This window comes from Haliaeetus leucocephalus, unplaced genomic scaffold (assembly GCF_000737465.1).
Source record: "Haliaeetus leucocephalus isolate CR32 unplaced genomic scaffold, Haliaeetus_leucocephalus-4.0 Scaffold2, whole genome shotgun sequence".
Lineage (NCBI taxonomy): Eukaryota > Metazoa > Chordata > Aves > Accipitriformes > Accipitridae > Haliaeetus > Haliaeetus leucocephalus.
Window position 1 is genome coordinate 17,346,157 of NW_010972438.1, and position 17,354 is coordinate 17,363,510.

At 39.7% G+C, this 17,354-nt stretch overlaps 1 protein-coding gene across 1 annotated transcript in view; it reads left to right on the forward strand.

The window, feature by feature from the left end:
• Nucleotides 1–17,354, forward strand: part of POC1A (POC1 centriolar protein A) — a 59,079-nt gene that overhangs the window by 747 nt on the left and 40,978 nt on the right. The window contains exons 2-7 of the mRNA XM_010573082.1: nt 818–902; nt 4,002–4,173; nt 7,334–7,513; nt 8,598–8,705; nt 10,069–10,184; nt 15,556–15,689. Of these exons, the coding sequence (XP_010571384.1) occupies nt 818–902; nt 4,002–4,173; nt 7,334–7,513; nt 8,598–8,705; nt 10,069–10,184; nt 15,556–15,689 (795 nt within the window). The remainder of the gene's footprint in view (nt 1–817; nt 903–4,001; nt 4,174–7,333; nt 7,514–8,597; nt 8,706–10,068; nt 10,185–15,555; nt 15,690–17,354) is intronic.

Sequence of the window (17,354 nt, forward strand, 5' to 3'; positions counted from 1 at the left end):
GGGGGGAGTTCTGGATTTGGGGAGGGCTGGTGTTGGGGGAGGTCAGCCCCTGTTCTTCTGGGATTGGGTGCTTGTTTGAGCAGGCTGGGGCTGTGGTCATGTCCTGGGGGGAGCAGGCTGTGGTGGGGATTGACAGGGAGGCAGAGGCTGTGTGTATGAGAGCAGGAATTGAAGGCTGATCAGCCTGTTCTGAAGTCTGGACAATTTTCAAGTGTTAGAACCTCTTGTAATGGTTCTCTCGGTGTTTTTGGTTTTTCCTCTTGAGCTTGGGCTTTGTTTGGCCTTTGCAGCAGGGTGCCATGTAGGGACATGCTGTGTTCCCAGACACAGGGGAAGGGTAGTGGGTCAGTCTGTTTTGCTGCAGTTCTGATTCTACCTGTCTGTTTTGACAGGTGTGTTAAGTCTTGCAAATTTGTCCCTTCTGTGTGAACAGTGGCCTCTTGGCTATACCTGTGCTGAGATGAGCAGCTGTCAGAGCAAAGTTGAGCTTGACTGCCTGCTCAGGTGGTAATTGACAAGGCTGATCTGTTCCAAAGTCAGCTTTGGGGTCTCTGTACCAGCAGCATGTTGTAAAAATGCATGAAAGATTTGTGCAAGTAACCTAAGATCCAGGGAGGTTATCAGCTTGGATAATTTGCCCCTTTTAAAGTTTGTCAATACGTGTGAAAGTCATATTTTGTGTTGCATGGTGTTCTTATCTCTACCTGGCTTTTGTGGGCTGAATATCTGGCTTGGTTCGCTTGTCATAGAAATAAAATGGTTTTATTGTGCGAAGATGGTTCTTAATCTATAGTGTTTGAACATTATTGTCTTCTAGGAAGATCCGTCCCTGGAGAGACACTTCAAAGGCCACAGAGATGCCATCACTAGCGTGGACTTCAGTCTCAATAAGAAACAATTGGGTAAATTGTCTCTCTCTGTTTTGATGGCCAGATGATAAAGAAAGAGCTTCTCTGCTTTAGTTAAATGGAGGGAGCAGTGGAGGTACTGAGCTCTACAAGAGCAAAGAACTTGTTTTCATGATGAAGAGATTTTGGAGAATTTCAGGATGAATGTTTCTATGTGCTTTGAAAAAAATCCAGTTCTTGAACCATAGGGGTGGCAGATCGTGTGCATCCTGCTAGAGTTTTAGGGACATCTACCAATGCTTATTTCACATAGCTGGTTTTAGCATGCAGTTAGCTTAAGGTAAGACCTTACTTCTTTTTCTCCCTCTTCCATTTCTCCCCTTTAGACAGCTGCTTGTGGTTATGCCAAGGCTTGTGTCCTAATTGCTATTCAGTAATCCACTGCATGTGCATTGAGTAGGAGCCAGGAGAGTTTTTGGCTCTTAGTGAAGTTGCTGTTTGGTCTTTGTGGCATAGTGGACATTGCTTTGGCTTGCAGAGAAGATAAGGCAGAAATGATAGTTTGAGGCAATATACCTGGTAGGCAGTGGGTGCAGTAGGCATCAGTAAACAGAAATGGAGCAGTCTAACAGGTAATAATCCTGTTCTGACCTTGCAACCTACACAATGCCCTGGAAGCTGCAAGGAAATGAAAATTAATCAAACTTGTCTTGGACTCTCTTTCTCCCTGCTGCTGTGTTTATTGTTGTCTGCTATCTTTTCCTTTCCACTTTCTGCATCTTTGATTGCACAGCAAGAGTTCACTCTGCTCTGTGTCTGTGATTCTGTTTGTATATTCCTAAAACTTTATTCAGTCAATGCAGATCTCTGTTTAGCAAGGGTGCTTTGAATGTAATTTAGCATTGCTTTTGAATGGCCTTTCAGAAGTAGTACAGGGGGCCTTTACCACCTCCATCTAGACTGTGAAATAGCTGCTCTTGATATTTTTAGTAAATGAGATCAGGTAAGAAAGGGAAAAAATTCTAAGAATTTTTCTTCTTTAGATACTGTCAGGTCAGTTGTGTGTACTTGACTCTTACGAGATCTTAAAGTTCTTTTTCCCGATTCCACCCCCACCCCCCTGCCCCCAAAATAAAACAACCAAACCTAGAGGACTCAGTCTTTTTATGCCATTAGATTGCTTGCTTAATCCAATAAGGATAATAGGTATTGCCAACAAGTCACATATAAGCAGTATCATACTGAAGTGCTTTATTGAGATGTCAGAGTATTATTTGCCTTAAATTTTTTAACATCAGTCCTGGGGAAGCTGTGATATTGCAACTTAATAACCTTGCCAGACAATGACTTAGTGTAGTTATGACTGATGTTCAGATCTCTTGACGCTAGGCTGTGTGCTCAATCTACTTTTGCACAGTTGTCTCCTCTTAAATTTTGATATCAGTAAGGAAAGGTGTTGCCTGTATGAAATACAAAACCAACAGTTGAACTGACAAATATGTAAGGTTTTTTGTTTCCCCTTAGGGGACATGAATAATAAATGGTCCTGTTTCCTCTTGATTTGGGATTAATATATGCCCATTTCAGGAAGAGAGATGACCATTATTTTTTATGTCAAAATGACTGAAATAGAAGGACATTTCCAGCAAAATCTGTTTGGTGTTTTGCCATAACACTAGTGAACTGAATTCTTCTTGTAATTATGATACTGCCATGTCAGAACCTACCATTAAACTGCTCTTTGTTTTTTTCTAGAAACATCTTAAGATCTCCCTGGAGATATACCCCACTTGGCACTCAAGCAGAGAGATACAGATGCAGCTTGGGTTTGTTGGCAGGCTAAGATGTGTATATTTGTAGATTTTCCACAGGCAAATACAGAAGTTTTCTGTTAGGCATTAAAATTGATTAGAAGGGGTATTTTTGCTGTTATTGTTTGAGACTTTAAGTTGCCATGGGCATATATTTGCTCTTTTACAAATCACTAGGGTCCCAGTGCTACAGACTTCACACAGTGTGGTGGGCTTTAGGGGATGAGCAGCTGTTTAGTTTTCACTGCACTGAGTCAGTGATGGGACCTGGGCAGGAGAGTTTTAGACTGAAGTGGAATTTACTCTTGTGTTTGGGAAACCTGTTGCCTGGTATTCTTGGCAGGGACCAATATGGCTCCTGTCAGACAGAGAGGGGGATGTAGCTTGTATGAATTTCAGTGTCATGGAGATGAGTTGTCAGTTGTGCTTTCAATGGGTGTAGCATGTGCACCTGAATTCTGCCTTCTGCTTAAGTGGCCCTTTGCTCTTGCTGCTGAGGGAGATCTTGAAAAAGTAGCATCTGTCCTGGGGGGTCTCCCTCCAGCCCTTCTTGTCCTTGGAGCATGCCTTTGCCCTCTTCCACCACTTTCTTAGAAGCCCAAGAGTAAAGGCAAGTTGTGGTGGTTGTTTTTTATTCCCACAGGTGACTATAGAAGTAGTCATGAGTGGAAAAGTGGGTGTGAGTAGATGGAGGGACCCCATCTCCATCCATATTTCCTTAAAGCCTCTCAGGACTACCATCAAGGCCTGCAGACCCTTCCTACTAATAGCAAACTGAACACTGCTCTAATAGTGTTGCAAGCTTGTATTTTTTTGTATGTTAAGAACTGCTGAGTTGACTCTGCTCGATGTTTTTGCAACAAGGGAGAGGTGGTAGAGGGAGATGTAGCTGGGTTGCCTTTAAGTCACCAACTCACAGGGCTTCTCTGCTTAGTCTGTAGTGTGTTACTTGATATTTAACCTGCTGCAGCTGACAGCTGCCTCTGCCTCCCAATAAAAAAGTGACAAGAGAACCTTCATTCACAGACCTTCTATGTGTTGCCTTGGTGTGTATTTATTTGGAAGAAGTTTTGCAACTTGTGTGGCTTTTGTCTCTGCAGCTGTTGTGTGACTTCACTCTTGGAAGTAAGTTGTCGGTCCAAGCCAATGCATGACTGACTTTCTTTGAATTACTAATGAAATACACAGTATGCAATACATTGGTGAAGCTTCAAGGACAATGTACTTGAGATTGCTGAAAGCTGTGATGATGAACTGAGTGTGAAATGTAGTTTCAGTGTAATTGGAGGAGAACTAATACAAGTTTGTTTTTGCGTGGTTTTGGTTTTCCTTTTTATTTCAGCAAGTGGCTCAATGGATTCATGCCTGATGATCTGGAGTATGAGACCTCAGATGAGAGCCTATCGCTTTGTGGGCCACAAAGATGCAGTGATGTGTGTTCAGTTTTCACCTTCTGGTCACCTGGTGGCTTCAGGCTCTAGAGACAAAACAGTCCGTTTATGGGTTCCCAGTGTGTAAGTATTTATTCCCTTCTGTCTCTTTTTGTGTTTTAACTATGGTTTGGGATTTCTCCTTGCTTCTTGATAGCAGTTCTCCAGCTATGGGACTGGGATCTGTTTGAGGGAGAGAAGAACCATTTAGTGTGAGAGCTTTAACAGAAGAGAAGTAATTTGGTCTTGAAATTGCATTGGAAAAAACTAAAATCCTTTCCAAAGCTTAAGGTCAGTATTAACTTCCTATGCTAATACAGCAAGTCACTAAAGTAACTCATCAGTGGTGAGCTGTTGGATTTTTCTTCCCCTTTCTCCCCAAGTCTTTCTTCCTAGCAAATCGATCCTTTGCTTCTCTGCCGGTGTTAAGCAAGATGCTGAAACACAGGCTGAGGTTTAGTGAGGGAGATACCTGTTCTGTGAGCAGGGTGGAGGTTACTAGCTTGCATGCTTGCTGTAGTCCACAAAACAGGTGCCTTTAACCTTTACTTTTTCATCTAAAACTAGTAACTCTGAGTTCCACTGATAGTAAACGATGGTATATTACTAAGGTAGAAGACTACTTTGGATTATGTCTTGACTTTTTTTGTGAGCTTACGTATGATTAGCAAAAACTTACTTTCAGTACCTTAGCCTATTAGGAAGTTTCCATTTTTGAGTGGAGGGTTTAGTTGCTTTAACTCATTAACACTTGTCAAGTTCTTGGCAATCGCTCGCTGAGAGACCTCAGCTTCTGTTGTCTTACTCTGTGATGCATTGTTTTAAGTGATATGTCTTTAGCAAGGAACACTTAATTGAAATATAACACAAACAGGAGAGCACTGAAGAACTTCTGCTTGAAGACTTAATCTTGCTGCAAGTAAAGGAAAACTTCTTGCAGCCAAGATGCAGAAAAGCAACTGCTAGTGTTTCCTCTGGTCTCTTGATTCCCATGCTAAACAGTGGGATTGTTTTTTTTGAATGGACAGGCATATAAAAAGGTATTGGAATTTCCTTTGCTTGTGAGCTTGTAAATCGCTGCTATCAAAGACTAAAGAATTGTGTCCAGAAACAGACCTGATGATTGTGGTGGCAAATAAAAGGGATTTAAAAAAACCAAACCAAACAAAACCACACAAAAGCCATACCCCAACTTTAAAATAAATGTGTCTCTTCAGGAACCTGGGAAAGCATCTCTAGTTGTTTATTTTTGATGAGTTCTTATGGTTATGATTACCCATTAAAGCCTTATTTGATGATCTGTTAAACCATAAGTAATCTCTGTCATGGAACTGATAGGTTCTGAAAGTGACAGAGGTAATATGAGATAAAAGTGCTTTTAAATATCTTAATTTTAGTTCTATTTCACTACAAATTTGCAGACTGTAATTTCAATTATAATTATTCAAGTTCAACTAAACTTTCCTGGAAGGAATGATCACAATGACATGTTAGTGTATATATATTATTAAAAGACACAAGGTGGATTATGATTAAAACTTAACCTTGCTGCTCATAAATCTATAAAGAAAGAAACTGACAGTGTCATTTCGCTATCTCCAGTGCTGTGCTGCTAACACAGAATGCTGAAAATAAATTACAGCGCAAACTTGTTAGATTTCTCAGAAGCTAATGTATACATTTTAAGAAAGTACTCGGATGTGAGGAGAAAACTGAACTTGTGTTGGATGATTGTATCTTGGTTGCTTAGGCATGTGAGCTCTGTGGTCTAAACTGCACTTATGGCTGTCATGTCAGAAAAGGGCCAGTGTGGAATGGGAGCTATTATTGTTATGCTGGTTGTGAATACCTTGGTGCATGGCACCTTTAATCTGTGTTTGTTTAGTATTCTTAATCAATTTACCTTCACCAAATATAACAAAAAAACCTGTTGATATTGAATCATGTTTGAGACCTTCAGCTTGCCAGTTTTGTGCTGTCATTAAAAGGGGAAGCAGAAGCTGCCCCAGAGTCTGTGGGCTACAACTTTATTTCCAAAGAGTCTGAAAACTTGCAGTCCCTTTCAAGGGTGATATGTTACTGAAGGAGTTAATGCTACCCTGGTGTGTGGATTTCTGTCTTTGGAATTTGTTTTTTTTTTTTTTATAAGCCATACTGACAGAATTTTGTAATTTCATGTTTCTGCATGAGTTTTTATCAGACTTGGTGATGTTCTGTGGTTTTGGAAGAAAGAAAACTTTCCTGAGAAGTAACCTTTACTGTTCCTTGCCTTCTGGCAGATAAAGTATTAAATAAAACTAGGCAGCTCTGACCTTTTCTGAGGAGGGAGGGAATATTGCTTGGAAGATATGTTGTATTTTGATTTTTTGGCCTTTACAGTTTTCGTTGTCCTCAGCCTCAGTATAAAGCCTGTTAAATCCTAATGGAGAAGGTAGCAAACCCCTGTGTTTTTCCGTTTCTTCTGCCTGTGAATATGGAGATCCTGGTAGTATAGGACATGCTGGAGATGTATTTTAGACCAAGAGTCCCATATACCTGTTGGATGTCTAAATATGTTGCACTTTGGATCTCTAAATATGCCTTGCATTTATTTGCCAGAAGAATCCCTCTTGCATTTATTTGGAAGTGATGGGTAAAGAAGAGAAACCGATACATTGTGTTTTGTCTTGCCTGGCTGAGTTAATGGTAGCTTGCTCTAAGTTGTACAACATCAGGCATGCTGGATTCAGTTGTGTTATTTCTTGTGTGATGCTACATCAGAAGAGTTCAGCTGGAGTATGGGCCATTACAGGAACAGTTGTGAGGTAGTTACCTACTTGGCTCTGTCTAGATGAACTGTGAAAATACTTACTTCCCTCCTCGCCTGCCTCCCAGCAAAGGACCTGGTAACAGAACAGAATCTCAGCATCTTCTTTTATATTGATGTTTCCATAAATGTTGTTTAAATGGTTGCACAAATTAACAATAGTATTTTTGCCCCTTTATAGGAAACATGGGTGGTTTCCTGTTGGATTGGGCTCCAATATTGAACTGGAACAACTGGTTTTAGCTATGTATTCTGTATAGCTCATGAAGCATGAGTTTGGGGTTGAGCAACATTTTCTTCCTAATGTAAGCCCATGCAGTTCTCATAGAAGTGGTCGTTAATAGCACTGCTCAGCATACGGAAGTTTTGTGTTTTCAGGTACATAATGTCTTTGCTGCCCTACCGTGCAGTTTTAAAGTGCTCTTTCCTCCTGTATAGCAAAGGAGAATCTACTGTGTTCAAGGCTCATACGGCAACTGTAAGAAGTGTTCATTTCTCCAGTGATGGCCAGTCCTTAGTTACAGCTTCTGATGACAAAACAGTCAAAGTGTGGACGGTTCACAGGCAGAAGTTTCTATTCTCACTTAGTCAACACATAAACTGGGTTCGCTGTGCCAGGTAAGTACCACTTTCTGACAAATAGAGATGGGGACTTATCCCTCAATTTCTATTCAGGATAATTCAAGCGTGTCTAGTGACTGAAATATATTGCTAACCTACAGAGAGATCTCTTTGCATAATAGTTGAGTACCCACTTGGCGTTTCTTCAGTGATCTTTGTCAAGCAGAGACTTTCCTGCTTAGTGATTTGTTCTGTGTTTTGCTTTTACCTGGTATGGAGACTTCTGCATCTTGAAGTTGCTAACAGAAGCAAAATGAGAGATTTATATTGTTATTTCAGCTTAGTTACTTTTAGACTTGTCATGCCTCTAGTTAAAAATTATCACCTGTGCTCCTTCCAAAATGCTGAAAGTGCTGCCATCATAAAAACATTATTTCCTGATAACTGTCTCAGACTTGGTTTTCAGTTGTCAGTCTCAGTTGTTCTAAGGAGTTTTTATGTATATATGCATCTAGGATAAAGCCACGGTTTCTCTGTAGGTGAAAAGTTCCTTATAGTTCTTGAATGTGGTGGTGGTGGCAGTGGCTGGTAGTGCAATAGATGCCCACAGTAGAGCAGAAAATGTTTCTCGACTTAGGGACTCAAGTCCTGATCTTGTAAAATGTATGCCTCTGAAGAGAGATATTGATTTGTCTTGTATATGAAATTCTGAGATAGGTGCCTGATACATTCTTCTAAGGCACTTGAATGATGAAGCTTCTCCTGCTGCAGCTGTTATCTTGGGAGTAACTGTATTGCTCTGAATGCTTGTGGCAAAGGTAGTCATTGTTTTGAACCAGGGTACAGAAACAACTTGAGATACGCTTAAATTGATACAAGTAGGACAGGACATCTTAAGTCAGTCTCGGGACTTTCCTGAGGGTTATTGTATGTGCTTGTGGAATTAGGGATAATTTGAGGACTTATGGCTTGCTTTGTTTTTCACTCAACTTAGTGATTGGATTTTTTAGTCTCACTGATGTCAGTGTGACTTCTTGAAGAGCGAGGTGCGTTTACCAACATACCTTGACAGCTCGCCAAACCCATTTGACCCCATACGCCTTTTGGGGGCATTTCTTAATTGCTATAACTCTTGTCTTAGATTCTCTCCTGATGGACGATTGATAGTGTCAGCCAGCGATGATAAAACTGTCAAACTGTGGGATAAAACCAGCAGAGAATGTATACACTCCTTCTGTGAGCATGGGGGGTAAGTACCTGGCGGTGCACAAGGACCGGCTTTCTTGTGATTTCTGAAATGAGGGTGCCTGGTGAATGTAGACCTGGTTTTGTGACTGCAGTCAGAGGTCCTTGTCCTGGCAGTCATTTCTACCTCTTAAAAAAAGCATTAGCACCTATTACAAAAGCAGCCAGCAGAGGACGAGATGCAAAAAGAGCTTCTAGAATTGCTTTGACCTTTTTATGACTTCTTTAGATTGGAACCTTGAGGGTTATATTTCAATAACTGTCCAACATGTCAAGCCTTAGTTTCTTTATGCTTATTTATTTTTGGAGATGCTTAAATTCTTTATTTCTTCTTCTAGCTAGTTTAAGCTTTTTTATTTTGCTCTGAGTTGAAGTAAATCAAAAGAGCAAAAGTATCCTGGCAGATTGGTACTTGAATGCTTTGTTTCATGCTCAAATTTTTGAATAACAAGGTTATTCCAAAAAACACTTTGTATTTAGAAAAACGGCTGTTGAATTGGGATTTTTTCATGGAGAATATTGAGCCACAACAACAGTTAATTTGTCCAGAAACACAAAACAAGTCCTTAGAGAAATGAGACTGGAATCTTCCTGATTTCTTGTTGCATTGAATCTTTTAAGACAAAGTTGTGTTCTTTCCAGGTAATATGCAATGATATTAAGCCAAATTCAGACAGCATTATTTTTTCCAGTGCTCTTAAGAATATAGCTTGTCCAAACAACCTATTGAAATATCTCAACTTCTTCAGCATTTGTTACAAGAATACTCAACAGATAATTAATTTTATCCAATTTCTTGCATGGATTGGGTGAGGAGTTACAAGATGCTCTTCACTGAAAGTTCTGAAGGTTTTACCGTACTTATGTGTTCCAAATAAAAATTGCTACAGGTCCAAAAAGGAATTTGGTCTCAGCCTCGCTACCTTCCAAGCAGCAACATATGATTTCAGGCACAAATTCAGCAAGTTCCATCTTAAAATTAGTTAAGTGTAATAGAAGAAAAACATCTGTTCAGTCTTGTACACACCACTCTAAAATGCTGTTAATTTAATAGAAGATATATTATGCAAACATTAAATGAATGCTTGAAAAGTCGTGACAGTTGGATCTGTCAGATTTCAGGAGGCTTGTAGTGCTTGCATTACTACAATTGTAATGCAGAACATTTAAGATGATATGCTTAGCTATAATTCTGCAGTCTACTTTGTGTTATAAGCAAGGTCTTAACCTGAAAATTTGCTGAATTTCTCTTACCTCCGCCTTTCTGTAATGTTCAATGCATCATGATGTAGCTTCCCCTCTTAAAGACCTTTTTGATCTTTAGCAACAGTTGAATGTAAACAATCGGATTTAACTGCAATTTACAGGTTTGTGAATCATGTGGATTTTCATCCCAGTGGTACATGCATTGCTGCGGCTGGTACAGATAACACAGTGAAGGTGTGGGACGTTAGGATGAATAGACTTCTTCAACATTATCAAGGCAAGTTATGATCTTAGAGAAGTCGGACTTTTCCACGTATTGATATGAATTGCTCTGAAGTCCAAGGACTGTTTGTCCACCACCTGCTGCTTTTCCAGAAGGACTCTGGGTTAGGCCCGCCAGTGGAAGCCTTTTTTCACCAAACATCATGCTTTGCTTTGTGTTAGCTCCAAGACTGATTCTTGCATATTGGTGAGAAACATCTCTGTTCTGATTTGTCCTTCTCTGCCCACCATCAAAAAGCAAAAAAGCCCTGATGCTGAAACTGTCTCGTGTTGCAGGTGTGCATAGGTGTTATCTGCAATGCCACTTGGCTTGTATTCACTGTTCTTGAGATTATGTGCAGTAAAAATGATGTGGCCTTTGCCTCTGAATAAGCCTGTAGAAGGAGTTAGATGCATTCCAGCAAAGCAAAAGGTTAAGCTCTTCATGAGAAAATTAGGAAAAGTTAACAAAAGAGGAGAATCAAAATCAACCAACTGCAGTTCTGTACCATGATCCATGTTTATGGTTCCTTCTCCAGTATCTGTTTGGTTTCAGCTTCCAGAATTAGCTTTGACCATGTTATGACTTGTCCAGGTTGACTTGTCCTTGGAGTAGCTAGCTTTCATATTTAGGAGTCTAAATCTTCCCCCTTCCCTCCCCTTACCTTCCAAATGGCATCTCCTCCCATTACCTGTTCTTGTCAAACTGCGTAGCGCTGCTGTTTAGTAGAACTAGATAAGAAGAGGGTGCTTTCCCATTACTGCAAGCTGCTTTGAGTTTGATTGTCCTGTTTTGTGCATATTAGTTTCTTGAGCCTAAATGTGGCTTTTCTTTCCCTTACTGTTAACAGTTTTTAGGGCTGCTGTAGTATTTTGTAAATCCATATGTTCTCAAACACTGTTTCCAGTATAGATAGCTTATTAAAGTTCGTTTTGTTAGCTTTTTGTGAAGACTGCTTCTGGCATGCTAGTAAAGCAGATCGGCAGTACAGGGCTGGAGCTTGGTGTATTGTTCTTTCTGCCATGCACATCAGATACTGTCAGTTCCTGTTGTGACAGCCTCACAGCTGAATGCCAGGCAGAAAAGACAGAGTAGTAAATAGCTTGCAGTTGATTCTTGCTAACTTTGCAAGTTAAGAGTAAAAAAATTGAGTTCTAAATTCAAGCTGTTGGTCCTTCTGGCTTTATGTAACTTCAGTTGGTTTTTTTTTTAAAGTGCTTTTGACTGTGTATCCCTTTAATCAAAAGGCAATGAAGGAATTTGCAGGCTCTCAATACAAGTTCTCTAGTTTCCCTTGATATAGAAAGGCAGAGAAAATGAGTGATGTTTAAGGAGCAAAGTTCTTCGGTTTGTCTTCCTTCACAGCAACCTGTGAAAAACTAGACCTCTTCTGGTAGGCAAGAGCAATGGAAGTTACTCATCTCGAAGCAAATGCAGATTGTCTGCAGAGAAGCTATTAAGATTATGAAAGTTCTTTGGCTTCCATAAAGTAAATAAAAGCTCCCCCAAAAGAGGTTGCTATGGAGTAGAAACAGTCTGCAAACTTTAGAATGCTTTCATAATTCTGTATGTAGGGGGCTGTTCTTTTGGTCTTTGCATATGGATGGAAACACTATTATGATCATCTGATCTGACTGTTAAGCACTGATGGTGACACCACTATCATTGGAACAGAGCTTTTTCTTGGGTAGAAAAACCCATTGTATTCCTTATTTCTGGCATCAGCTTCCTGCTGCACTGCAATTTATTCCTGGCTTGTGGGGTTGTCCTCTCAAGTGTATTCTCCCTTTGTAGTCAAGTCAAGTACTCTTCGAACTCTTTTTCAACTGTAAACCTGCCAGAGCTCCTTGAACTCTCATATAATGCGATTTATTTTTTTTTAATTTCTTCAGTTATTCTTATGGACTCAATCACTCTCAGTTTTGTGGTAGTTGTCAAAAGGTTTGATTTCCATTAGATTCTGTTAACTGTTGTTCCAATTCATTGGTATTGAGCTGGTATAATTACAATGATGAATACTAAAGTGTGATTCTTTGTGTAATAAGTATTGTTACGTTGTGACCTATATCAAAACTTGGAAAAGACTTTCTTAAGTCTTGTTACTAAAATAGGTAGCGTGTTTAAATACCTGAACAGTGTCGTATTGTCCTTTAACTTACTTTATCAGCTTTTCAACAGTGGCAGGATCTGCAGTTTGTGTTTCCAGCCACAGTATAACTTGGTTCAAAAATCATCTATTACTTCTTTCTACTTACTGCTGTTAAATTGTCCAAATCTAATGTGACTTAGGTTTGGCTGTCAGGTTTATTTTTTGTATCTTGGAATTATATATTTCCCTTCTATCCCACCCTTACTAAATGGCATTTTAGTCTGACACCCATGCTATTGAAGGGATCTTTTCCTGTTATGACTGTTATTTTTAACAGCTACTGTGTAAATCCTAATTGTGTATGAAACTTTGAACTAGAAATAGTCATAAAAGCCAAAGAAACCTAAAATTGCAGTGGTAGCTGTATGAGGTCACTTCGTGCACCTGTGGCCACAAACTGATGTGTTTGTAACATGTTCTGGAGATGTGTTTATAAGCCCTGCTCTTCTGAGGGTTTATACACATGCCTTTTGGCTAAATCGGATTTAGTTTTGTGGCTCTCCCATGTGAAGCTGCCATCTCAGTCCCACTAGAGGGCATCTCGTCCTTCAGGATGTGCTTATGCTGCCTGATTTCAAGGGAATCCATTTTAAAGATTGAGTTGCATCCAGGAGTTAATAGATAAGTAGCCCTGCCACAGACTCTTGCGTGTTAAAGTTGGGCTGTTTTCCAAAACTGATTTGTCTTTTAGCAGTGCTGCTCTTGTTGCCAGGACGTGTTCCAACTGTGACTTTCGTAAATGAAAGTTGGAAGTAGAGCAAACTGCAAAACCTTTTGTGTGGTGTGTTTTTTGTTGTGGTTTTTTTTGTTGTGGTTTTTTTTGTTTTGTTTTTAGCAAAGTATGCTGTGGTCATGTTTACAGTACAGGAGAACAGAAGATGCTTTACTCAATCCTCTACTTGGCGCTGACTTTTTTGTACAGTAGATCATCTGCCTACAAAAATGGCCGATGTTTATTGCCTAATACTTTTTCCTTGTGCAAAGTTGTGTGTGGGGCACTTCTGTTGCAGGTCTATGGAAACAGCTCTAACTTTTTTTTATTGCTGTTTGAAAAGAACAATTGGTACTCTTATACAGTTCAGATAGAGCTGGATGGTGGTTATGTGTTTGCTAGGGACTGTGGCTGTGCCAAGGGCATCCTGATTTATCTTTTCACTGGTGGCTACTAAATCGTTGCATTCACTGGTTACATAAAAGTAGTATTGTCAGACTTGGGACAGTTATGTTCAGTCACTCTGTAGGCTGGCGTGATTCAATTTTAGTCATTAATCCCCCAGTGTAAGTTCCTTAACTGGCTGTTACTTTTCTAGGGCTTGGCTGGCAGAAGGGTAGGCTTGTAGCAACAAGTCCCTGGGAGATGACACCTTGTGCTGCACCAGATTTATTGTTTATCAAGTGAGGTTGCAGGACATGTTGGCAATTTTCTGGAAAGGTGTTTTGAATGGTCTTGTGGAAGATACGAGCTGGTTTGGCAGAAGAGGCATGATGTTTTCTCTGAGCTTAAGACAGCCAAGAATTCCTTGGGCACAGAAGCTGCGACTGCTTACATGGCCACAGACTTTGTGATTTTTTTTTTTTTTCCATTATGAAAAGGTTTTTTGGTGAAGCTGGAAATACTTTATTTGCTATCTGGAACTTGGAGGTTATATCACTAACTTTGTCTATTTCTGGTGTGAATCCTTTCAGGACTTGCCCTTGTTGACAAAATATGTTTGCTTTTATCTGAATATAGACACTAATGGGGTGAGGAATATTACAGATCACTTGGAACAAAATTTTCAAAGGAGAAATGTATTTAGTACCCTTTCAGGAGGAAAAATTCCACATAGACTTTTTCTCCTTTAATACGTAGTGTAATACAGGGCTGGGGGAGTAGAGGAATATCTCGCTGTGTGAGAGGGACAGTATTCACCAACAAAAATAGCTGTTTAGAAGTTACCTTTGAGTTAAGGTTTTCTTCTGTGTTTTTTTAATAGTCTAGGTCAAGAGGAGTTACGTTCTCAGAACTTAAGCTGAGGTATCTAGTGTTCCTGAGAGTTTGAAAAGTAGATGCATTCTGTTTTACAATTGAGCAAGATTATTTTAGATTTCTGCTTCAAATCCGCACCTGCAAAAAAAAAAAAATGGTTCTAGTGTCTTTAAAACTGTTTTTAGGGTTTTTAACATGCAGTTTGGATTTGAATGCACAGTAGACTCTCAAGGGAATATAAATTTAGTTGGGGGGGCCTGTATTAGTAGTAGTAGATTTGAGATACTTAGAACATTTGGAGGGCACATAGTATAATTAAGAATAATTGGATAGTTAAACCCTCTTCAAGCATAGTCTTAATAATCTGTAATGTCACATACGCTCAGAAAGCTGTGCATATGTGAAGTACTGCATGTTCTCATAAATCAATATGTTCAAAGCCTGTTTTGTAAAAGTTTGGGGAGGGGGAAAAAAAGCCCTACACTAGGTAGATGTTTAATGTTACAGTGAACTTAAGTGTAGTTTGACTTTTTTCCTAGAGCATTTTCTTTAGCTCTTTTCAAAATAACTCTCAGGCTTAATCTTCATGCAGGAATGATTGCTTTACTGGAAGTTCACACTCCTGATAGTTTGTCTATTCATACTTGTTTTAAATTTTTGGTGAGACAAATTGGATATCTGAAGAAATAATGCTTGTACTGGACCATTTTCAAGTTGCTGGTTCTTCCTTCCTAGTTTCTCTTAAACCCAGTCTTGGTTAGAGTCTGGTAGTAAACCAAAAGAACCTGTGCAATGCCAACTTTGAGTTTGTCTGTCTTTGTAATTTCAGTCTTCTTCTTAATGTACTAGCATATAGACTTTATTCTAGAATGACTGGGGAGTAAGAATGGCATCTCCATAATAGTAAAATATGTCAATGTCCAGCTCTCACAGAAACATACAGCTCTTGCTATATGGTATATGCTATATGATATATCACTTGCACATATAGTTACATTTTGGGGCTACGCTGGAAGTTTTTGTAGCCTTAAATCTCCCAGAATAATTGGCAAAGCTTCCTTTCCCCTTTCAATAAAGTAGTGCCTGTTTTTACAAGAATTAAGTACTGTGCTTGTTCTCCAGTGCTTTGAAGAATGTTTCCCCCATGCTAATTTTCTTGTTAAACTTTATAACAGAGAATTGGAATGTGCTTGCACTTTATTTTTTTTGCCTTGAGCTTATGTAAACTGGTCTCGGTGACTATTATATACGTTTTTTTCCATGCTTAGTGCACAGTGCTGTGGTGAACAGTCTTTCCTTCCATCCCTCTGGAAACTATCTGGTTACTGCTTCCAATGATTCAACTCTTAAAATTCTGGACTTGCTAGAAGGAAGACTTCTGTATACTCTTCATGGTCACCAGGTGAGGCAAAGCCTTTTATACAGTAATGTACAAACCCATAACAAACTGGGCAAATCTGTGCTTGAGTCTTTCATTCTTCATGGCCAAAAATATTTTGAAAACTTGCTTGCATAAAACTACGATGATAGTACTACTAATAATCTTTGAGATTATCACTGTTTCGAAAGGAATGCCCATGGGGAGGAAAGGAGGTAAGGCAGGAATGGAGAAGATGAGAAAGCAAGACAGAAAGGGAGCTCCACTATTGAAAATGCAAGTCAAAGACCTAAGGGGACTGTGCCCTAGACTCTAATCCTGGGTCTGTGGTGCACTTTCTGTACTGCAGCTCTGAGTGTCTCTCTCCCTAGAGTGGTGCAAATAACACTTGGCCCCCTGACATAGGTGTTGTGAAGATAAATGCTATTTACCTGACAGGAGACTTAAGGACAGTAGTGGTAAAATGGAGGAAATGTATTTCAGGATGTGATTTGGGAACACATTTCCATTTTGTTAACAGGCTGAATTAAATAATTGAAGGTGATAAATGCTGTGGGTTGGTTAAGTTTAACTGATTGGCCTATTAGTATTATGCTGCTGGATGTGTTGCTTGTAAGGTTAATTATATGAATGTTTGGAGCTCTCTTTTTAAATGTTAAATGAAAATAAATAGACTAATTTCATTGTCTGTGCTGAGTGGGGCTCAAAGGCATGAAAAAGCAGACCTGCTTTAAAGGTTCTCTTTCCAAAGGGGTAAAGAGAACAGTAATTCTTAATCCACTAGTCTCTCTGTTAAAACAGGGCCTGAGTCTTAAAGCATCAAAACTAGCTGGGGAAAATCACAGCCTGAAGCTGTTGGGGGTGGTGGGGATGGTTCTGGGCAATAATGGTAGCTGTGTAAGCTGCAAAACTGATAATTCTGGCTTCTTGTGGCTTTGTTTAATGACTGCCTTGTCTGACGTCTAAAAAGGTCAAGTTTGTTCTGTAACTTCTCTTTTGCTGTGTATTAATAAACTTTTCTCCTTTGCTGTAATATTAATGGCAAAATAGAACAGCCTCATACTTAAAGCTTTACTTCATGGAAAGATCTGATTAAAACTGACCAAAGGGTTCAAATGCTGAAAAGAATGGGGGGAAGATAATAAATACTGGTTATCCTAACGTGTAAACCTTGACTGCATAAAACTTTTGTACTCTGAAAACTGGACTAAGTGGGTACTCCTATCAGATACGGGCTGCAAAGCTTCTAATCGTTATCTTAATCTTGTTTTCATATTTGCCTTTTGTGTTAATTTGCAAAAAGAGTTCTTAGGAAGTAGCTTTCTGGAAAAGGGTAAGTGTGGAGGCACAGTGGATATTTACACGCTTCATCCTTCCCTTGGGAAAGGTTGTGCCTGGTTATTGTTCAGCACAAGGCTGAACCTGCTTTCCATTTTCCTCCCTTCTGAGCTGTAGGCGGCTCCTCACTGAGTGCAGTGGGACAAAAAAAAAAGTTTAGCTTTGAGTGAGAGTCCAAAACTAATTACGGTGATGGAGGTCTTCAGAATTAGACAATAGAAAGTCCCTTTAGGCTGATGCTGTACTTAGGGCTTCTACAAAACAGTTGGTTTGTGAATTGTCTGTTCAGAAGTATAAAGCTCTGTATTTTGCCCCCCCCCCCCCCCCCCCCCCCGCAAGCCGCGCAAAAGC